This window comes from Monopterus albus, unplaced genomic scaffold, assembly GCF_001952655.1.
Source record: "Monopterus albus unplaced genomic scaffold, M_albus_1.0 scaffold98.1, whole genome shotgun sequence".
NCBI lineage: Eukaryota > Metazoa > Chordata > Actinopteri > Synbranchiformes > Synbranchidae > Monopterus > Monopterus albus.
Genome location: NW_018127978.1, coordinates 2,379,436 through 2,403,029, shown reverse-complemented (window position 1 = coordinate 2,403,029; position 23,594 = coordinate 2,379,436). Strand labels below are relative to the sequence as shown.

The 23,594-nt window shown below is 39.6% G+C and overlaps 1 protein-coding gene across 1 annotated transcript in view; it reads right to left on the bottom strand.

Moving 5' to 3' along the window:
- The window catches only part of mfn2 (mitofusin 2), a 46,653-nt gene that overhangs the window by 3,929 nt on the left and 19,130 nt on the right, over positions 1-23,594 (bottom strand). Inside the window, exons 6-15 of the mRNA XM_020609157.1 lie at positions 16,286-16,394; positions 15,898-16,005; positions 10,170-10,323; positions 8,804-8,871; positions 6,366-6,487; positions 6,033-6,159; positions 5,770-5,874; positions 4,600-4,702; positions 3,626-3,846; positions 2,372-2,527 (exon numbers count right to left, since the gene is read on the bottom strand). Coding sequence (XP_020464813.1) covers positions 2,372-2,527; positions 3,626-3,846; positions 4,600-4,702; positions 5,770-5,874; positions 6,033-6,159; positions 6,366-6,487; positions 8,804-8,871; positions 10,170-10,323; positions 15,898-16,005; positions 16,286-16,394 — 1,273 coding nt within the window. The remainder of the gene's footprint in view (positions 1-2,371; positions 2,528-3,625; positions 3,847-4,599; positions 4,703-5,769; positions 5,875-6,032; positions 6,160-6,365; positions 6,488-8,803; positions 8,872-10,169; positions 10,324-15,897; positions 16,006-16,285; positions 16,395-23,594) is intronic.

Below are 23,594 nucleotides of genomic sequence, written 5' to 3'. Positions count from 1 at the left end.
TGTTTAAATGATGAAGGAAGCAGAGTTATGCTGTACTAATTTTTCCCTTGCAGCAGATATTCACATTTGCATGGCCATTTCAAATGAGTTACAAACCAAATCTGGCGTGTTGCCAAAAACATACCTCATGGCCACTGAAAGAACATATTAGGTGGTGGACTGGAGCACAATAAACAATAAACTAATAAGATGAAAGCAACGCGCTGGCACTGTGTTCCCACATAGGAAACCTTAGTGATGAGGGACGGTCTTCTGGCTCTGGCTTCTCGTTTGTACTGGCCAATGACGTTCACTAGTCAGAGGCTTGGCTAAGCTAAGTGTGCTGTGTACATTTACTGCGCTACAGTTTGCCACATAATACGTTAGACTGGGAATGTGGATTTGAGAAAAAACAAAGTTCTACATTCAAAACAAGCCCACCGTTAACTACTAGTAAAGGCTGCATTCGGTACACATCTGCACCGAACCTAAAGCCCTGTACTGAAATATGTTTTCTATTTTAATTCAATTACTATTTATAGGGATGCAACATTACCAAAAATTCATGGTACAATATACAGTACTGTTCAAAATAATTGCAGTATAATGTGACTAACCAGAATAATCCAGGTTTTTAGTATATTTTTTATTGCTACATGGCAAACAAGTTACCAGTAGGTGCAGTAGATTCTCAGAAAGCAAACAAGACCCAGCATTCATGATATGCACGCTCTTAAGGCTGTGCAATTGGGCAATTAGTTGAAAGGGGTGTGTTCAAAAAAATAGCAGTGTCTGCCGTTGACTGTACAAACACAAAACTATTTTGTACAAACGTTTTTGTTTCTAGGATTTAGCAATCCTGTGAATCACTAAACTAATATTTAGTTGTATGACCACAGTTTTTTATAACTGCTTCACATCTGTGTGGCATGGAGTCAACCAACTTGTGGCACCTTTCAGCTGTTATTACACTCCATGATTCTTTAACAACATTCCACAATTCATTTACATTTCTTGGTTTTGCTTCAGAAACAGCATTTTTGATATCAATCTATTTTCAAGAATCCCCCGCAAAGTCCCTCTGTTAAAAAAAAGGCATGTGCAGAAGAGGTTACAATTTGCCAAAGAACACATCAACTGGCCTAAAGAGAAATGGAGGAACATTTTGTGGACTGATGAGAGTAAAATTGTTCTTTTTGGGTCCAAGGGCCACAGACAGTTTGTGAGATGACCCCCAAACTCTGAATTCAAGCCACAGTACACAGTGAAGACAGTGAAGCATGGTGGTGCAAGCATCATGATATGGGCATGTTTCTCCTACTATGGTGTTGGGCCTATTTATCGCATACCAGGGATCATGGATCAGTTTGCATATGTCAAAATACTTGAAGAGGTCATGTTGCCTTATGCTGAAGAGGACATGCCCTTGAAATGGTTGTTTCAACAAGACAATGACCCCAAACACACTAGTAAACGAGCAAAGTGTTGGTTCCAAACCAACAAAATTAATGTTATGGAGTGGCCAGCCCAATCCCCGGACCTTAATCCAATCGAGAACTTGTGGGGTGATATCAAAAATGCTGTTTCTGAAGCAAAACCAAGAAATGTAAATGAATTGTGGAATGTTGTTAAAGAATCATGGAGTGTAATAACAGCTGAAAGGTGCCACAAGTTGGTTGACTCCATGCCACACAGATGTGAAGCAGTTATAACAAACTGTGGTCATACAACTAAATATTAGTTTAGTGATTCACAGGATTGCTAAATCCTAGAAACAAAAACGTTTGTACAACATAGTTTTGTGTTTGTACAGTCAACGGCAGACACTGCTATTTTTTTGAACACACCCCTTTCAACTAATTGCCCAGTTGCACAGCCTTAAGAGCGTGCATATCATGAATGCTGGGTCTTGTTTGCTTTCTGAGAATCTACTGCACCTACTGGTAACTTGTTTGCCATGTAGCAATAAAAAATATACTAAAAACCTGGATTATTCTGGTTAGTCACATTGTACTGCTATTATTTTGAACAATACTGTACAAAGCCCTTTACTAAATAATAAATCAGATTTTTTTGTGTGATTTTCCTTTTAAAGTGCTTCTTCTGTCCTTCTCTATTAAAATAGAGTAGTAGCCATCCATGATCTAAGCATGTGCAAAAAATTGGCATGAATTGTCACTGGCAATGAATGAGTGAACTGTTTGCACATTTGCAAAACAAAGAACCAGTCAGCAGAAGTGCTTTTACAAAATATTAAAGTGTTTTAAGTACCCCCTAAACAGGTTTAACCCCCTCCCCCACAGTTTGTCCTTGTTTCTTATGTGGGCGGGACTAAGATGCAAGGAAACATGGATGCAATTAGTGGAAGTGTTTGTGTGGGAGGGGTCCTCACCACGCCACCAACCACAAGGACGCCCATGGAAGTACGGGAGGTAAGGGAAGCAAGACCTGTTACCATGGAGACCATCAGCTCCTCTTGGGTCATGGAGCCTTGCGGAAATGGAGGCATGCTTGTGCTGACTGGAGTCAGGGCCATGGGCCGAGGGACCTGCAGGTAGAAGACAGCTGATAATAATGCAGAGCACAGTGACTAGCTCAGAGCGACAGTAGTGGATGATCCAAACAGAACATCAAGGAGACAGTGCAAAAAGATGAGGTAAAATCCAAAAAGCAAGGGATGACTGAAGCAAAACTGCTGCTGCCAGTGTTATACTATAATTGATATTATAATAATTAGGCTACTAATTCTGAATGTATCTGATGAGTGATTTATTGCATGAATAGAGTGCAGACAGGGGGACACCAGCAGTACAGAACTATCATGTTGCCTTTTCTTCATCCCAGATCACCTGCTGAGGTATATAAATATATGGAAAAACAATATTTTTCCTCAGGCCAAAAGCCTAAGCATCGACAACTAAGATGCACACAAATAAAAAAAAAGTAGTTAAAAAAGATGCAATATACAAAAAGTAACAAAAGGTAGCAAGTACAAGAAATTTAAGAAAACTTGTCACATTTAATATTTTGTTCTAAGGAATTAAAATTCAGGAAGGGACTGGAGGCCTTATTAAGAAAACTCTTTTGCATTATATGTTTGTGATGGCCCTGAGTTCAATGCACTGCAACTTGAGAAAACGTGAAAATAAACAAAACACTAGCGTAGTGTTTTGTTTATATTGCGCATCATAAGATGTGCAATATATTGTGGCACTGCAATTTTTCAATTAAATAGCGTACCAACACTAATGCTGTAAATGAGCACAGCTGGTGTTGTATTAATATTAATACACCTCCATTTAGGATCTTGTGCCATTGTGCATGTGTGAGCAGAGAGGGAGCACAGAAGGAAGTGTAAGGTTTTTTTTTTTATATATTTTTGGGCATTTTATTACATTTATTTATTTAGTAATGTGGGTTGCAGAGAGGCAGACAGGAAACAGTGGAGAGAGAGGAGGAGACCTGCAACAAAGGTCCGCACTCAGACTTGAACTGGCGATGTTGTGCACACACTGTGCCTGTATTAACGTTAGTTAATATCCCCCTTAATATCTCCATGTGTTCCCTACAGTCTGTCTCAGAAGGAGAATCCAAGGGGCTGCCACACTGATCTTAGAGATGAGGTTTATGTTCCTGAAGGTATTACCTGGTCGTTGTAGCCCATGAGAGCCCGTCGGGTGCTCTTGGGCCCCAGGAAGCGGTTCACCAGCATTGTCCAGCCCATAGAGAAGTGGAAGCTGATGTCCTCTTGAAAGTCACTGCACAGCTTGTCACAGGCCAGGTCATAACTAAGGCTGAAGCACTGACGAGGAACCAGCTTGTCCACTTGCTCCCTGACTGAGCTGGGCAGCAGAGGCTTCAGACCCTCTGCACACACACAGGGAGAGTAAAAGAGCTCAGCAAAGAGGAACCTAACAATCTTCATATCACTCCACACAGATCTGGTGGTTTTTGTCTGCATGGCAGACATGACTAGGGCTGGGTCTTGGAGAAAATGTATTCAGATCAGAGCTGCAACATGAGAGACGAAAGACTTAAAGATTATATTAATTCTCCATCATAGTAAACCATCAAAATTTTTAACATTATAGCTAATTATATCTAATCATCAACTTTGTCCAAATAAAACAGAACACAAATCATAAAACTTGCAAATGCACATCAAGATACCATCATGGTAAAACGTTCTGCCATTATAGGCTGGCATTATAACCAAAAGAGCAAGAATGCTGCAAAAAGAATATTGAGAGATGTGGACAAGGCCGTGCTGTGATAATATATATTTAATGGCCATGCAACATAATATACCTGCTCTCAACCTTGAAATCTAAAGTCATGTACCCACTGCACAACTGAAAAAGTACATAAAAACCAGTTAATGGAAACCCACCTACTGAAACAGTGTAGCTACAGACATGCTTCTACATAAGAAAATCACTGTACATCTCCTATGCAAAAGTTAAGTCAATACTACACATGCATACTGCAGTCACAGTAGTCAATGTGGCAAGCATGTAGCCAGTAGCATTATGCTTGTAGTATATTAAAGCACATTTGAGCCTGTTCCCAGGAGGATCTTTGTGGCTATCTGTCTCAGGTGTAAACAAGAGGAGTATTTACCGATCATGTCGGTCTGTGTGGACTGCAGGGCACTGGTGATAGAGGTTGAACATCTCTCTGACATATTTTTGCCCAGACCCTCTTCTATGTGCCGATGAAGTTCCTATAACAAACAAACAAAAAAAAGAAAAAAAAACCCAGATTCTTTGTTGTCTTACATTTACATCAACAGTATTGTGGAGTCAGAACTCCATGACCACTGAGCCTAAGTGACACAGTATGTCAAACACAGGCTTGATGAAATCTACATTTCTTTTTTACCAATCTACAACCACCTAAATATGGCAGTCATTCTAGTACAGTACCATGTTGGTCAAGAGTAAATTAGCATACAGTAATGTGGGAAAAAAAAGGTTTATAAAGTAACATACAAAGAGCAGCAAACAGAAATACTCTCAATCAAATCAAAATATACCTTTAAAACAATCCTCCTCAATACACTTACAATTTTTCAAGATGTGTATGGACCTAGAAATCCACTTCGTATTACAAACTCTATCTGCATTTGAAAATAAGCCAGTGTGACGCCATTTTGTGCTCGAATGTTGCTCAGCTATTGCCAAAAAAGGCCGACTGATGACCACAAACAGAACAGCTGAAGACCGATTGCTGATATGCACCTAAATGAGAAGAGGGTGTACCGAGAACAAGAACTCCCTAAGTCAATAATTACATTTTTAAACAAAGGGTGAATCGACCACACTATTGGGCACAGTCACCTCACAGAAAAAGAATTGTACTATTCCATATAATAGCTTGGACTCAGAATGCCTTTTGGATGAATGCCACCAAGTCTTGAATCAAGCAGTTTACCTATCAGTTTGTGATTTGGGTGCACAGAAGTCCTTACAGACACACTGTAGAAAAATGGCAAAAAATTATGTCATATAGACCCTACAGTTACCCTTTGGCAAGGTGGCTAATGATTTGGAATAACCAGATCTGCTATGGTTTTAGCAGGTATCTGTCCACAAGTAATCTTGTCTAAAGTACAGTATAGTAGCTATCTACACACTTGTGAAAACATTTGAATGTGCAACAAAAAGACCTACACAGACTTCTCTCAATTTCACTAAGTATGGTGAATGGTAATTGAGTGCCATTGTGGCCTCCCACATGAAGTTCACATTAAGGACCAAGAATTCTGTTGGATACATGTGTTAAACTCACATTCTTGTAGACCTTAAGCACTACTGGTGATGGGTGGAAATCCATGTGGAAGTCATCAACCAAGACATGGAGCTTTCTGATCTCTTCAGCCATGATATTAGACACCTGAATATGAGCAGAAAGCAGGAGTGAAATCTATTTCCCTTCAGTTCGAACTTTGTAATACTTAAGGACAAACTTCAGTGACACACCAAGAAGCAGCTGTTTTACTGCGGCTGCTGAAAAGACAGGTTTGTTATGTTATGATGTTATGCAGAGTTCACCTGTTTCTCCACCTCCTCTGTAATTTTCTTGATTTTGGCTTTACAGTCCATAGTCAAAAGGTCCAACTGGGTGTCTATAAACTCCAGTCGATCCTGACGGTCCCTTTTGGTCTCAAGACAGTAGACCCTACCCCCCAACAACCACACACAAAAAAAAATCGTGGGAGGAAGACTGCTTTCAATCTGAACTGACACACCATCAGCCTAGATGATATATAGCAGTGTAAAGATAACTAGAGGTATATAAATTAGAGTTGTTTCCAGTCTTTGGTTGATATACTGTACAGTCTCAGTCCATACACATGTCCAATCTAATTTTAATATTTGACTCACCTTTGCTCTTGTGCAGCGATGTATACAGAATCCATAATACGGCGAAGAGCTTCAGAGATCTGCTTGGCTCTCACTGTGTGCTGCTCAAACTTGGTCTTCACTGCTGACTGCGAGATACACTCCTACACATAGCAGCCACACCAACAAGCCAACAATACAAACATCAATTCAAGAACATAAGATGAGCATGAATGAAGTGCTCCAAGAGCAGCAGAAATTAATGTTTCATATTTAGATTTCGTTGCTTCACACAATGAATAACTTAACTATTCAAAGTTAGAAATTTTATTCAAATAACAGCCACATTAGTCAATCTTTATTTTTTAAGACAAACATTAATATTTGGGGAAAATGCCTTTTTTGCCATCTTGGCAAAGCCATTTGTCTGCATCCAGTACAGAAAAAGGCACAGAATATTTTTTGCCTAGTTTAGCACAAATACTGGAAGGAAGGGCAAACTGCAGGGCTACTCTCAATGCTGGAGTGCTTCTTATGAATAATTAAAGATACTGACACTGATGAAATTGTTTCATGTATGTGATGCAGTTAGCCATCAACTGCTGTTGAATCCACTGATAAATAAAATGGATACCCAATAAGACAATGGAATTAAGCATAACATATAAATGTATCTGGTATTCAAATATGTGATCTATTAAAAAGGTGGCAAGATGCATTACACCATATAGAAAAACTATGCTTGGCCAATCTGCCTCTTCTTATCATTAACCTCAACCAGGCGCTTTCTGTAGCTGTGGATCAGACCTGCACATCGTTCAGGAGGAATTTTAGCCCTTTCTTCCTGGCAGAACTGCTTTAGCTCCGTCATATTCTTTGGACCTCTCCTGCGTATGGCTCTCTTCATGTCATCCCATAGCATCTCTATTGGGCTGTCTGGGCTCTGACTTGGCCACTCCAAAAGGCGGATTTTATTTTTCTGAAGCCATTCTGTTGTGGACTTGCTCTGGTATTTTGGGTCATTGTCCTGTTGCATCACCCAACTTTTACAGAGTTTCAGCTGATGTACAAACATTCTTATATTATCCTCAATTATTACCCCTCAATGACTGCAAGCTGGCCAGGCCATGATGCAGCAAAGCAGGCCCAAATCATGACATTTCCTCCACCATATTTTACGATTGGGATAATGTTTTCATGATGATATCCAGTGCCCTTTTTACACCAGATGTAGTGCTGTGTGTTCTTTCCAAATAGTTCAATCTTAGTTTCATCAGTCCACAAAACGTTTTGCCAGTACCACTGTGAAGTGTCGATGTGCTCTTTCGCAAACTTCAGGCAAGCAGCAATGTCCTTTTTAGTAAACAGTGGCTTCCTTCGTGGTGTCCTGCCATAGACACCCTGCTTGTTCAATGTTTTACGTACTGTAGACTCATGAACATAGATGTTATCCAGTTCCAATGATGCCTTCAAATCTTTGGCTGTCACTCTAGGTTGTTTCTTTACCTCACTGATGAGTCTTCGTTGTGCTCTTGGGGTCATTTTGACTGGGCACCCACTTCTTGGTAGAGTAGCCACAGTCAGATCGTTAGCCTAACTGTAGACTGGTGAATTTTTTAAATCTTTGAAATCACTTTATAACCCTTCCCATTTTTATGTAAATCAAAAATTCTTGATCGTACATCTTCTGAAAGCTCTTTTTGGTGAGGCATGGCTCACATAAGTGTATTTTCCTTGTGTGGAGCAAACTCAAAAGGTTTGAGTGGTTTTTATCTGTCAAAATAGCTCTAGTCCACACCTCCAAACTCATTTTCTTAACAAGACTCCAGGTATGCTAACACCTGACTCCAATTAGCTTTTTTGAGGTCATTAACTCTAGGGTTCATGCACTTTTTCCACTAGCACTATGAGGTTTTTTTGGTTGTTCTCAATAAAGCCATGAAAGATCAGAATTTTTTTTGTGTTATATTAGGCACATTATATTTGTCAGTACTCTTGACTTAGATGACGATCAGATCACATTTTATGACAAACTAATGCAGAAAACCAAAAGGTTCACATACTTTTTTTTGCCACTGTACAGTATCTCTATATACTCTCTTGCATTTCCAGCCACAGCTAAGATAAAGTAAGCAAAGTAAAGAGAGACAGTGGCCATAAGAGGTCTGGCATTATTCGTTAGGTCCTATTCTGATTGGTTGGGATGAAGATGAGTCATCAACTCCAGGCAATCAGAGTAGGTGCTCATGAATTATGTGAATGTTAATCATTTCCAAAACAGCCTGCTAGAGGACACAGGGGAATCTGGGCTGTATAAAGACAGGTTTAGAGAAACCCAATAACTTTGGGTGAAATGTCACAGATTGTTTAAAAAAAAAATCATGTGACATATTTATTTATAAAATGCATCAAAAAGGGCCATAAAACCATCTCTTTAAAACCCATTTAAATCTTATTCTTAGTTGTTACACAGATCTTACCTCAAACCGCCTCTCAAAGTTCTGGAACTCAAACATTCTGGCTTGAAATCCTTCTGCAAGAGCTCCACCTAAAACAGGACAACAAAATGTAATACTGTTCAAGCCTGCTTTCTGTGTATTGCTGGCTGGGTTAACTTTTCAATATCTGTGCTGATATACCACAATTTCAGTACTGACACTAATATGATGCTTTTTTTGACATCAAAGTTTGAGAAATATGTATTTTGCAAAAAGCACAATTTTAATTGAGAAATCAAGTAAAAAAACATCATGTTAAACATTGTCTAAACACGAGCATCTCTGCAAAAACTGCCATCTAAATAAACTATTCTGAAATGGGTAAAATTTTATATTGAATATGTCAATATGATATATCTGACCAGGCATTGGACATTTTGTACTTCTGTTTTCTTCAGGAATAACAAAGTCCAAGGACTAATGAATAACATAGCTCATTATCTGTCTGCTGAAGATTCAGTACTTCTCCAACCCATTCAGTGGATCAATTCACAGTAAATCCTCTTACACGCACCTCCCCGATTTACATTGCTGCATGCACTGTGCAGTATATGCAACCTGCACAAGCTGATGTTGATAAGAGACTTCCCAGTGTCCTTCTGCACATCCTTCTGAAGTATTTTCAAACATTTTCCAATTAAGAGAGCAGGTCCTTCATTTTCCCATTGTATGCCCTACATTTTTCCACATGAAGCCAAACATAATTAAATTGGCACTTCCCTGGCAAAGCATGAATTTACATTGCTCCCACATACAAAGTGCAACCTAAGATCATTGTTGAAATGACATTAGGCAGAGAGCACTCATGATGTTATGAACTTCTAAAAGTTAATTTAATATTATCATTATAACATACCGATAACCACTCTTAATCGAATTATATACTGTAGATAAATCTAATTTCCAAAACCTTTCCAGTCCTGAAAATAAGTATTTTCAAATTCCATGGAGTTTCCAGTTTTTTTCATAACAGTACAAACCCTGTTCAACAAAACAAATTAAAATATTCGTGAAAGCACTTTCCACTACTCTTCTGAAACTTTTATTTTATAATAATCACCACAATATAATAATCACCTTTATTTGGCCAAGTATGTTACACACACAAGGAATTTGTTTCCAGTACAGAACCAAGGCGGTCATCTGCGGCACCAACTCACACCGATGGCTCTAACCATCAGGGGACAGTTTGGGGGTTCGGTGTCTTGCCCAAGGACACTTTGACATGTGGACTGCAGGTACTGAGATTTGACCCACAGGCACCCCCCATTCCAAAACCTTTTAGCTCTGAAAAATTATTTTTGAATTCCTTGACTTATCAGATTCCACAACTGACTACCATTCTCACCTGCTTCAGGCATCCCTTGAGCCTTCTGCACACGAGCCTGAAGTGCTTCCTTGGCAGAAACGAAGAAGATGCGGTCACTGGCCTGAGCTCGGTCCACCACACCGAGTTCATCCACAAGAAAATTTGTGCACCGGTCCATATGTTGCCTGCGAACCTAACACAGTAACACCACATTTTAAAGATCCACTCCAGAAACATTTAAATATTTATGTGCACATATAAAAATACTCTGCTATAAACATTATATAGTTTATAGGGTTTTTCCTCAAAAAACATTCACTGAACCTCTATAGGGCCTCAACATTTGCTCCCATGTGAATTTCAGTATTCAGGAAATTTCAAATATATGACTACAGTACCCCCCACTGCCACTTCCCCTACATTGGCTGGTGACCTTACTGTATCAGGATGGGATGCAGGAGTGAACACTGAAGAGATTTAGCAGTTAGTTTGTTCACTCGTTAAATAGCAACACTGTATAAAAGAGATACAAGTCAACTGTGCAAATGTACTTATAGTCTTGAGAGTTCAACAATATGTTCAACAGTTTAACAAGCAGTTCAACTACTAACAGTGAGCTAAACAGTGTTTTAATTTGCTGTACTCCAATGTTTCTACTATGATCCCATAACGTTTGATAGTATGTCGTATCTTTTGTGATGAGTAAATTTAATAAAGATCCGAAAGCTTACCTTGCAGTATTAGCAACTGGCTATCCTTTAGCACACATGGTAGCAGTTAGCATTACCACTGACCCATATGTACAGTGCCTTGCGAAAGTATTCGGCCCCCTTGAACTTTGCGACCTTTTGCCACATTTCAGGCTTCAAACATAAAGATATAAAACTGTAATTTTTTGTGAAGAATCAACAACAAGTGGGACACAATCATGAAGTGGAACGAAATTTATTGGATATTTCAAACGTTTTTAACAAATAAAAAACTGAAAAATTGGGCGTGCAAAATTATTCAACCCCCTTAAGTTAATACGTTGTAGCGCCACCTTTTCAAGTCAAAGTCCAGACCTGAATCCAATCGAGAATCTGTGGAAAGAACTGAAAACTGCTGTTCACAAACGCTCTCCATCCAATCTCACTGAGCTCGAGCTGTTTTGCAAGGCGGAATGGGCAAAAATTTCAGTCTCTCGATGTGCAAAACTGATAGAGACATACCCCAAGCGACTTACAGCTGTAATCGCAGCAAAAGGTGGCGCTACAAAGTATTAACTTAAGGGGGCTGAATAATTTTGCACGCCCAATTTTTCAGTTTTTTATTTGTTAAAAAAGTTTGACATATCCAATAAATTTCGTTCCACTTCATGATTGTGTCCCACTTGTTGTTGATTCTTTACAAAAAATTACAGTTTTATATCTTTATGTTTCAAGCCTGAAATGTGGCAAAAGGTCACAAAGTTCAAGGGGGCCGAATACTTTCGCAAGGCACTGTAGCTACTAATTACAACAATGGTAACAGAGTTCATTAGTGAGTCAAGTGTAGCCTTTACTGTCATACAACTATGCTTTGCTGTTAATACTCCAGTAGCAGTATGTCTCATACTGTCTTGTAAGTTCTGATAGTATGTCAGTATCTCTTTAGTTTTGCTGACATTGATTGATCAAAACTGTAATCTAGTAACAGAGAATCTAGTGATTAATATTTTTAGGAGCGGCTAAGTCAACCATTGTTACACACATGCAGGGTGCACAGTAATTTGATGTAAATCAGACCCTGGAGCCAAACATAGCTTAGTTGTTAAACACCAGTGACTAATTACACATCACATACTGTACATTTTATAGGATGTCAGTATCTCTTCATTTTTTCAGTTAATCCAAACCTTAATCTAGTAATGTTAACAGAAGACTGGGAGTTTAAGTAGATTCTACAAAATCATTAAAAACATCTGTGAAAGACTACTGTACTTTTTTGCCATACCACATTTGGTCAGTCTGCATTTTCTGTGAAAACTACATCTCAATGTAATGCTCTACCAGATGACATATACAAAGAGTTGCAATTCCTTTGGTAGTTTTAAGGCTAAATTGTAAAATCTGCTAAAAATAGGCAGCCATGTAACCAACCAACCATTTTTTATGGTTGATTGAGCTTTGTCTGTGCAGATTCTCAGTCATCCAGGTCATAGTAAGCTGGAAAAAAAAACCTTAGAAAAAATCAACTGGACTAGATTTCTAGGTTGAAGACTTTTCACCTCTCATCCAAGAGGCTTCATCAGTTCTGATTGACTGGTGTTGAGCCAGAGATATTTATCCCCGTCGGTGGTGTTTCAGTCCTTTGAAGGCCAACAATGTCCCCTAACGACTGAGTCGTTATAGCCCAGTATTGGTGAGAGCCGTTACCCGTCTTTGAATCCTTCCCTGTGGACCGATGCCTATTGTCCTAGTGGGTATGTTTGGGCAGAGATCTTAAAACAGGATTGTAGATGGATGACAAGTTGTGTCTTAGTCCACCACCCCTATTTAGTGAGGGGTGTTCTATTTTTACGCTTGTAAACAGAGCCGGCTGGAGCACCTCACAAGCCGATAGCATGGGCGAGGAGGAACAGCCCTTGCACAAGTACATGGCCCAGCACAGGAGGACCAACCTCAGTGGACCAGAGTCAGCAGTCCACCTCCACCTGAAGAACAAAGGACTTGAGAACAGTGAAGTCTGGATCTTCTCCAGAAAACACCACTGGTTTGAGAGAGGAGTCAAAGAAGCTGTTTTTGTCCAAATATAACACCCCTCTCTAAATAGGGGTGGTGGACTCAGACAAAACTTGTCATCCATCTACAACTCTGTTTTGAAATCTCTACCCAAACATTTCCACCCTAATCCACACCAAGACAACAGGCGTCGGTCCAAATGTGAGGGTTCAAAGACAGGTAATGTCTCACTGATACCAGACTGCCCTGTGATTTAAAGTTCTGATGACTCCCAGTTTGTGTTGAAGTGGATGGTGTGAGTCAAAAAGCAGGTATTGGTCCGTGTGTGTAGGTTTCCGATATACTTCTACCTTCAGGCTTCTGTTCCCTCCCAAGTGGACTGCACAATCCAGAAAGGCCAGACAGTCATCTCTGGCATCCTCACGAGTGAATTTGATGTTGTCATCCACAGAGTTGATATGCTTGGTGAAAGCCTCTACCTCCTGGGTCCTGATTTTAACCCATGTGTCGTCCACGTAGTGGAACCACTGGCTGAGAGTGGTACCAGTGAAGGAAGACAGGGCTTTCTCCTCAATTTCTTTCATGTACAGGTTGGCAACTATAGGAGACACCGGGGAGCCCATCGCACAGCTGTGTTGCTGCCTATAGAAGTGCCCCCTAAACTCGAAGTAGGTAGTGTTTAAACAGAGTTCCAGCAGAGTGCATACATGGTCTGGGGTGAGGTTAGTCCTGTTGTTTAGCATGTCATCCTTCAGCAGTCTCTTCTTCACCGCCCTGACAGCCTCTGTGGTGGATGCAAGTGAACAAGGATGTGACATCATATGAGACCATGGTCTCATCCTGGTCCAGCTGCAGTTGTTGGACTTTCCTTGCAAAGTCCTGGGAGTGTATTATGTGGTGCTGTGTGTTTCCCACCAAAGGAGCCAGGATGGTGGCCACCTGCTTGGCTATGTTGTAGGTCACAGAGTTGATGCTGCTGACAATGGGTCTGAGTGGGGCTCCTTCCTTGTGTATTTTGGGTAGGCCATAAATGCAAGGGATGGCCTCCCTGGGGTATAGTCTGTAGTATAGTTGTCGGTCAAGGAGGGAGTTACTGACCGTTGTTTTTAATGGAAGAAACCTTGAGCCAAGTGCTTGCTCAAGGGGGGTCTGTTGGGCTTTCCTCTATATTAATAATAGTAAAGTCTAGACCTAAAATTTGTAAAGTGTCCTGAGATGACTTTTGCTGTGATTTGGCACAATACAAATACATTTGAATTGAATAGCTACTGTCCTGATGTTAACTGTAGAGATCTGCTAAAAGAGACAACACTACCACCACAGCAGCGTGTACATGTCTGCTCATAGTATTTATGAAATACTGTAACCCTGTCGGTTATTCCATGTCTCATTGAGATTTGTAGTTTTTTTTTTTTCTTTCTCAGATGTATAAAGTCATCAACCTCAGTCCCCCAAATAAATAAGTTCATCTCGAGCCAGAAAGTCTGATAATCAGTCTTTGTCACACTCACGCCAAATGAGCTATTGATGTCAGCAGCCTAACAAACCCATCTCAGCTGGTTTGTAAGAAATTACACTGCCCAATTATGTGCAATATGAGCCTACAGTATACTGTCGCCAACAATGTTTTATTCCATTACAAGCATCCACATTCAAACACTTAGCAAAATAACTGAAAATACAAGCAGTGTTTCAGTTAAACTTAAAAAAATGTGTCTGAGTGTTCATCTTCAATGCCATAAGAAATAAAGCCATGCAACATTAATTAATCATAATTTCTCCTCCAGCCTTACAATAATCCTCTCTAGCACTACAGAAACAACACATTAACAGACATGCAACGTGTGTGGGTTCTTTTGTTAAACTAACTGTTAAGTCCCACCGAGTAGTGGAAACATCACTCCCTTTCAAGTAGCTCCAAGGTCGTACTGTATGTTCACCTCTTTTTTGAGCTTTAGGTCGTATCTAAGATGATAATTCACCATTGTAACATTGTAGATAAGTAAAAATACAAGGGAGCAGCTTAGAGGCAAATATTATTTGTTGTAGTGACCAATAAATCACATAAGAAGACTTGCATTTGCAAATGTGAGTTATAAATGTTGTGCGTAATTGATGCTAAATACATTAGGACTGTGAGACTACTGCCTCTAATCCGTTCAGTCAATAGCAAGGATGACATCATATTTGAGGCCTTATTACTCCACTACACATTACCATTATATTCAGAGTATTTTAGCAACAAATTTATAGTACACAAGAGACTATGTAATGCAGTAACATTAAATAAACATGCTCTTACCTTCTCTTATTTAAAACAGCCCATAAAGCATAGGGCAGGAGTTCCCTTTAATGTTATTCCATGTTTTGCTTCTTTGCTACTGTGATCTTGGGCAGTCCTGTGTCCGTTTGATCCAGACCTCATGAGCTCAGCATCAGACTGGCTTGTACTAACCTTTTCACCAACAGTAAACTTTATAACTGGGTCCAATTTGGTCTGTTTAGCTTCTAGTTTCTGACTAGCTTTGTCCTGCTACAAATTGAAATAGTTTAGCAAATTTGCTAAAGCAAAAATTTATTTTACATATTTAAACTCACAATGCTTCCTCTTTTTGCTAACATTACTACTTCTTCGTCTTCCAAGCGTCTCAAAATTTAAACTACTACTTCAACTTGAAAACAGAACATTCATGTTCTAGAGCCAGTGTTTGTCCATTGTGGGCTACTGTAAAAAACATGCCGACTCAACATGACAGTCTTTGTGATAGGGAACCTGCTCCTATGTAGATATGACAGCTCATTTTAAGCTAAAAAACTCAATGATTCTTGTTTTCTAATGATTATGCATAAATGAAAACATAATTACGGAGACTATAGCTCGTTTCTGCCAATAAATCCTTCTAGATCTTCCAAACTGCACATTGGAAGTGTCAGAGTATACAGTCCAGGCTTCAACTATTTGGAGAGTCACACTTCTTTTGTTAAAATATGACACCACGTTTTAAATACGTAACCATGGCTGTGTTTCTATGTATAAATGTTTTACCAACATGAGGGTGACTGACCTCTTCCATGTATTCAGGTTCTGAGGCTGACGCATCCCAGCGGTTATTAAGGATGAAAATGTTTGGACTGGAGAGCCGCTCATTGACCTTGTGGAAGAAGGACTTCTCCTGTGGAATGAATTTAAACCTCATTTACAATTTTTTTTAAATGCCTCAATTGAATAGACATTTAATTAATAGCATTAGACCTATATCTGTCCTATACACTATTCTACATTTATCTCATCATAAAACAGCTGATTCACTTCTAGAAGATTAAAGAACCATCTGACGGCTTCTGGCTCAAACTACAGATTTTTCACAGAGGACCTGGTCATTTTAAACATGCTGACTCGTTTTACAATAAAATGCATGGCTTTCAAGCCTCACCGCCTCTGTCATATCTCACCGTCTGCATCAGTGTGGACTCAGAGTTTGCCACCAGAACAAACACATCAGCATCCAGACAAAACTTGTCAATCCAGCTGTCCAGTTCTGTGGTAACATCAATACCTGGGCTGAAAGGGTAAACATGAAGTAGAAAAAGTCAACTGCTATCCCTTGCAAGTGAGCATGGCAGTTTTCAGGCAATAGAAAACTGAAATTAAATATTTGCAAACAAAGATAGCTGTGTTTTTTCAATTAAGTATAGGTTTGAGATTTTTCAGATCTGCTTTAAAACAATGCTGATTTGCCCAGAAATATTTGACAATAGGTTTGGATCACTAACTACAGTTTTCACAACTCCTGACATTTAATCGTATAAACTTTCCCCGTCTCCGGTCAGTTAGGATCACTACTTTATTTTAAGTGTGAAATGTCAGAATAATAGCAGAGAAAAAGATTTATCTCCGCTTATATTTCTTTCATCACATTCCCTGTGGGTCAGATGTTTACATACACTTGGTTAGTATTTGATAGCATTGCCGTTAAATTGTTTCACTTGGATAAACATTTCAGGATGCCTTCCACAAGGTTCTTACAATAGGCTGCTGGAATTTTAGCCCATTCTTCCTGACAGAACTGGTGGAACTGAGTCAGGTTTGGAGGCCTCCTTGCTCACACACTTTTTCAGGTCTTCCCACAAATTTACTATTAGACTGAGGTCTGGGCTTTGTGACAGCCTCTCCAGTACCTTGGCGCTGTTGTCCTCAAGCTATTTTGACACAACTTTGGAAGTCTGCTTGGGGTCATTGTCCATTTGGAAGACCCATGTCTGACCAAGCTGTAACTTCCGGACTGATGTCTTCAGTGTATCCACATAATCTTCCTTCCTCATGATGCCATCCATTTTATGAAATGCCCCAGTCCCACCTGCAGCAAAGCAGCCCTACAACATCATGCTGCCACCCCCATGCTTCATGGTTGGGATGGTGTTCTTTGGCTTGCAGGCCTCCCCTGTTTTCCTCCAGACATAATGATGGTTATTATAGCCAAACAGTTCAGTTTTTATTTCATCAGACAAGAGGACATTTCTCCAAAAAGTCAGATCTTTGTTCCATGGTGTCCCGTGGTGTTTATATATTATTATGTCAAACAAAGAAGTACTGAGTTTGAAGGCAGGCCTTAAAATACATCCACAGGTGCACCGCATATTGACTCAAATGATGTCAATTAGCCTATCAGAAGCTTCGAAAGCCAACAATTTCTGGATTTTTCCAAGCTGTTTAAAGGCACAGTCAACTGAGTGAATGTAAGCTTCTGACCCACTGGCATTGTGACATAGATTATTTCAATAATAATTCACTACCTGTAATCAACAGCTGGAAAAACTACTTGTGTCACACAAAGTACACGTCCTAACTGACTTGCCAAAAAGAAGAGTTTGTTAACATGACATCTGTTGAAAAAATAAAAAAATCAGTTTTAATGACTTCAGCTTAAGTGTATGTAAGCTTCTGACTTCAGCTGTATTCTTACTCTCCATACTAGCCATGAAGCTTTTCATCCAGTGACATTATAAACAATGAGTGACAAAATGCACAGCACATGTTCCATGCAAAAAAAAGCATGCCAAAGTGCAGCTGAGGCTTATATGAAACTTCAGCAATTCCAACAATCTTAACCCAGTCTTCATCTTTCAAAGATCGAGTCTGTTTAATTCAATGTTATTATTTTTGGCTGATTGCTAAATAGCAACACATGCTATGTAATTATTTGCAATTGCCCAGTCATAAACGGTTAGTTCAAAATTAACCTGCACTTCACCTTTTAAAAAGAATCGTGGCTGGCGTGAGGGAGACAGAGAGAAGAGCTATCTGCTATCTGTTGGCTCACCAAAATTTTTTTCTTTTTGTGCTACTTTAACAAGGAAGCTATCCAATGACACTTGCTTTTGCCTCCTTTCAAGGATTTGACGGAAATGTGGCATTGCACTGTTGTTAAACAGATTTATCGTCTGCACTGCTACAGCCTTATTCAGGTGGTGCTTTTCCACAAAATTTTGTACTGTTTTCCACATTTTACACATCTCCCTTATAAAATTTTGCAATGCCGGCCACTCGCATACCTCATTCATGCTTCTTGATTTCATTTTTAACTTCCACCATAATCACCTCCTTTTTCTTACCACCCTTCTTTTCAACATTTATTTTTTCTTCATTGAGGCCATTGTTGTAGTATAGATGTTGACTATACGAATGAGGCACAAGAACCATTGGCTCAGTTGTGTCATGTCCCAGTTGCTCATCTTGCAAAACACTCACAGACCAGGTTACTTGCAAACCAAGGTTTTGCTGTACATCTTTAGAAATACAGGCCAGTTATAAGCCTCATTCAAATTTGCAATATATTGTGTCCCTCGTTTTCTTACAGCATAGTCAAACTCCAGGTGAAAAGTTTCTTTAACTTTTCTTTAATAACCATAAGAATATCCATATTCTTGTAACACTACTACTGGGGACAGCTCCGTCCTTTGTCTCCAATCCTGTTTGTGATTTTCATGGACAGGATCTCAAGGCACAGTCAGGGGGAGGAGTGTGTTTGGTTTGTGGACTTCAGAATTACTTTTCTGTTTTTTGCAAACAATGTAATTCTGTTGGCTTCATTACACTATGATCTTCAGGATGCAATAGGGCGGTTTGCAGCTGACTGTCAAGTGGCTAGGATGAGAGACAGCATCTCCAAGTCTGAGGCCATGAACCTCCTCTGGAAAATGGTGGACTGCTCCCTTGGGGTTGGGACTGAGTGGCTGCCCCAAGCAAAGGAGTTTATCTCTTAGAATCATGTTCCCAATTGAAGGTAAAACTGACATTTACAAACAGATTGGTGCAGCATCAGCAGTAATGCGGGTGTTGTACCAGGCTGTGAAGTGAAGACAAAGCAGAGCCAAAAATCAAAGCTTTCAATTTACCAGTCAACATACATACAGTATGTTCTAACCTTCACCAATAGTCACAAACTTTGGGTAGTGACCGGAAGAATGAGACTGCACATATAAGAGGCCGGAATGGATTGCTGAGCTCAGCCCTTAGAGATAGGGTACAAAGTTAAGGATAAGGATAATCAGCCATCTGCGGCGCCACCTCAACCGATGGCTCTAACCATCGGGTGCAACAGGGGGGTTCAGTGTCTTGCCCAAGGACACTTCGACACGTGGACTGCCAGCACCGAGATTTGAACCTTCAACCTTCTGGTTGGGAGATGACTGCTCTACCCACCGCACCACTGCCGCCCCTCCAAAGTTCAGACTTCCAGAGCCAGTTTCACAAAGACCAACTCTGACTATGGTTTAGATCTAACTAATTATCAGACTTTACAGATGTAGGCATTCAAAGGGTCATATTTTTTGACTGCATTGAATTTGCGGTGTCCTGTCGGTGACGCTACATCAATAAGGCAGCGTTTTTAACTCTGCATGAGACTCATAAAATCCAACCAGCAGTTCTCCTTTTGGCCACCAGATGTCGCAAAACCCACCAACAGTACAGGGCTTTGAAGTGGCAAACCATACAGTATTTTTATCATACAGGTACTGCTTATAATCTGTGAGGCTGGGTTTCACATCTCTAATCAGAGATCTACTATATTAAACATGAATAACACAGCACCATAAGTTACCGGCAGTTACCGTTACAGTAGTGAACACCATGTGCAGTATGCTGCAAAGAAGTAGACAGCTTTTTTGTAAACACTCATTTCAAATCTGATTTATCACATAGCTTTTGTCATAACCCTGTATCTATGCTGACTTTGACAATGTAGTGGACATAAAATTGTTTGTAAATTTTATCAGCTAAAATACTGTAAAATTTGGGGTCATTAAAACACAACAGCCCATACTATAGGACAAAACGGAGGTGTATCAGCTGTGTACCACTGCACTAAATTACTATTTTATAGCCTACTTCTACAGTTACCCTGACTTCTATAACATTTCTATTTAACTCTTCTTTTTTTAGGGATTGTGTTTTATTCTTCGATTATATTCCGATGCAATTTGGATGAATGAAGCCCTGCATTTTTCTACAGACACAGCAGCCAAATGTTAATGCTCAGGGAGGATAGTGGAGCTACAGAGCACATCACTGGTAGATCAGACGCTTGAGTTCAAGTCTGCTTTGCGTTTTTCTTTATAACTTGAAGTCACTTTTAAGTTTTTCTTTACCAAGACCTGTAAAAAATCAACACATAACCATAATAAAACTGCTCAGAGCAACTCTGAGCAAGGAAGATACAAAAATCTTTTTCTTAGTGAGGAGATAAAGGATGAGGAGATTCGATTAGAAAGCTCTTCTACCGCAACGTGTATATACTGTACATTTATAAATAGTTGACTTTTTTCTTCCTATTCTCTTTTCTATTTGATTACACAGGTCTTCCTATTTTGAATGTGCACATTCTCATTTTTAGTCTATATGTTTTTGAGAGCCTCTGCACCGAAGTCAAATTTCTTGCTTGTTTAAACATGCTTTACCAATAACGCCAATTCTGAGGTTGACCTGCTGCTAGGCTTCTTGATCATATGGGAGCGATGCCAGCTGCTGAGAAGTGACACCTACTGTAACTCATGGTGTCAGTACGGTGTTACCAGCTTGCAGCATGGAGCCCTTGGTCCTGGGGCATTATTTTAACCCCTCATCAGAAAAACAAGTGAAAGACTAGCAGCTGGTGCTGCCCCCACATGACGAACTGTAGCTGCTGTGTCTATAGAAAAACGCAGGGCTTCATTCATTCAAAATATGCTGCATTGGAGAAAAGAAAAAAAAAAAAAAAAAAAAAAAAAAAAAAAAGAGTTGCACAGTAACGTTTTAGGAGACACGGTGACCTATGAAGTAGGCTATAAGGTAGGGGTGGTTTAAAACTGCAGTGGTAAGTTACACATCCAACAATCGAACACATTCCCTTCAAAATTCATCTGCATTTGCAGTTTAGCTGTATACTATAGTAATGCAGTTTTTAGGAGAGAGGATTGGCTGATACATCCAAAACAAAATATACAAAATATTAAACTAACATCACAGTCCACACACAATATAATCAAGGTTTAAAGCAAAGCCTGACCAGAGGACTTTTTCTTTACTTCCAAGTAGGCATTCATATAGCAGCCTATGGGCTATGGTTTGTGTATGCACGCAGTGCTGTACCTGTGGAGTGTAGGCTGAGCACCACCTACAGAAATTATACTGTAACACGTCATGCTGCGGGACAAATAACAAATAGTTGCAGTAAAGGTGGCCATTTATCACATCAGAGTGACACTTTGAATGCCTACATTTTTAAATAGACATCTAAACTTATCTGTTGCACAAAGCTGTTTCGCTCTTGACTAGCTCAAGTAGAAGTAATCTGCTATGACTTTAACCACCAAATTTTAATCTGTTCATCCCTGAGTCCAAGTGGACACTTGTGGCAAATTTGAAGAAATTCCCTCATGGTATTTCTGGCCTATCATGTTCACAAGAATGTGATGAAGACAAGATCACAATGACCTTGACCTTTGACCACCAAAATCAAATCAGTTCATTTTTGAGTTCAAGTGGCTGTTTGACCCCCAAAAAAATCCCTTAAGGTGGTGCTGAGATATTGCGTCCAGAATGGGCCGCAAAGAGAAAGGGATGAACAGGCAGACAACCTGAGAACATCATGCCTCAGGGCGCAGCTGTTGCCACTGTGGAGGCATAAAAACATGGCTGACTGAACAGAGCATCAGCAGAGAATTTGTGATTTCTGGATGAATTTAACAGTTATCTAAAAGGATGTTTTATTGGCAGCAGCAGGGCTGAAAAAAGCCTGGCCAGTAATTTTACCGGTCCCAAGCAAAACCACTGGATGCCCTACCTGCCTGTCAACTTATTTCCTACTTGCATGCACTCTGGCCTTGCACTAAATGCACGAGACAGGAGTCTCCCACAAAGCGTTGCAGTTGCAGGCAGACGTGTTACTGCTTTATTTTCATAGCTAAAGCTATCAAGTGGGCTGAGCACATTTCAGAGGGTGTTTTCCCATAATAGAGAAGATAGGAAGCTAAGTTTGGGAATGGACACAAGACCCTGAAAAAACTTTGAACATACTGGGTGCGAGTGTTCAGTAAGCAAGCAAAGATGGGGAGCTATTGGAGAAGAGAAATAGGACTTTGACTTTTTGACTGACTGATTAAATGATTTGACGAGTCTCTTATTCAGTGCTTTTATTTATGTCTCTGTAGAGATGGTGGTTCCATCCCCTGCTTTGAATTATTGTCATAATAAATGATAATTGGAATTGGAATGATTTGTCTGAATTAATTTAGTTCACATCAGACATTGGCCACAATAGTTACTAAAAAGAAGTTGGATGCTGCAAGTAAAAACTGAATTAACACTGGTGTGGGGCTGAAAAGTGACAACACAGTGGCCGCATTTCTGCTGGACTGGTCATTATTGGTTTTGCTTTGTTTGGGGGGCATTTATCTTTCATGTTAAACAGTGCACATTGCAATGTGTGTTGTGTTTTGGAGGAGTGGCCTTGAAAAGAACTCAGAATGAACATGTGGGAATTCTTGTTTGGCTACTTTCAAAATTGAGCTTCCTCTTGCTGGTTTTTCCAGGATCACCAACCTTACCTTTAAACGAGAGGGAAAAAGCAGAATGTGGCTGTGTTGTGGTGAGCCCAGCAAACTCTGAGGGATTTTGTAGGCTATGATAGGCAATATTATTAACCTTAAGTAGCAAAGTTTTATTTGTAAACTAAATACTGAGTAATAAATAACTTCCTCTGAACTGTCAATCACAGCTAGGTAGATGAAATACTTCATTTTTCGGTTAAATCATATTTAAATTTCAAGAAAACCCCCTGTTAAATTTTTTTTAGATAGATAGATAGATAGATAGAAATACTTTATTAATCCCAATCTGGGAAATTGCATGGTTTCAGCAGCGGTTCACACTCAATATCAAGCACACATACCAATAAATAAAATAGATAACTCACTAAAAATATAAAAATATAAAACAAAATAAAAAAATACGTTAAAAGTTAAAAACAAACCCAACACAATCAAGTACATATACATAATCACATGATGAATGAAACATATGCAAATCTATACAAAGCAGATTCAGTATACAATTGATGTCAATCCAGGAATCGTCTAATGCTCCAAGATGATGTGTTGTACAAATTAATGGAGTAAGGCAGGAAAGATTTCCTATAACGTGCTTTACAGCAACGAAGCTGTCTAAATCTTTTAGAGAAGGAGCTCTGCTGTCTATCAAGCACAAATCGGAGAGGATGGTCAG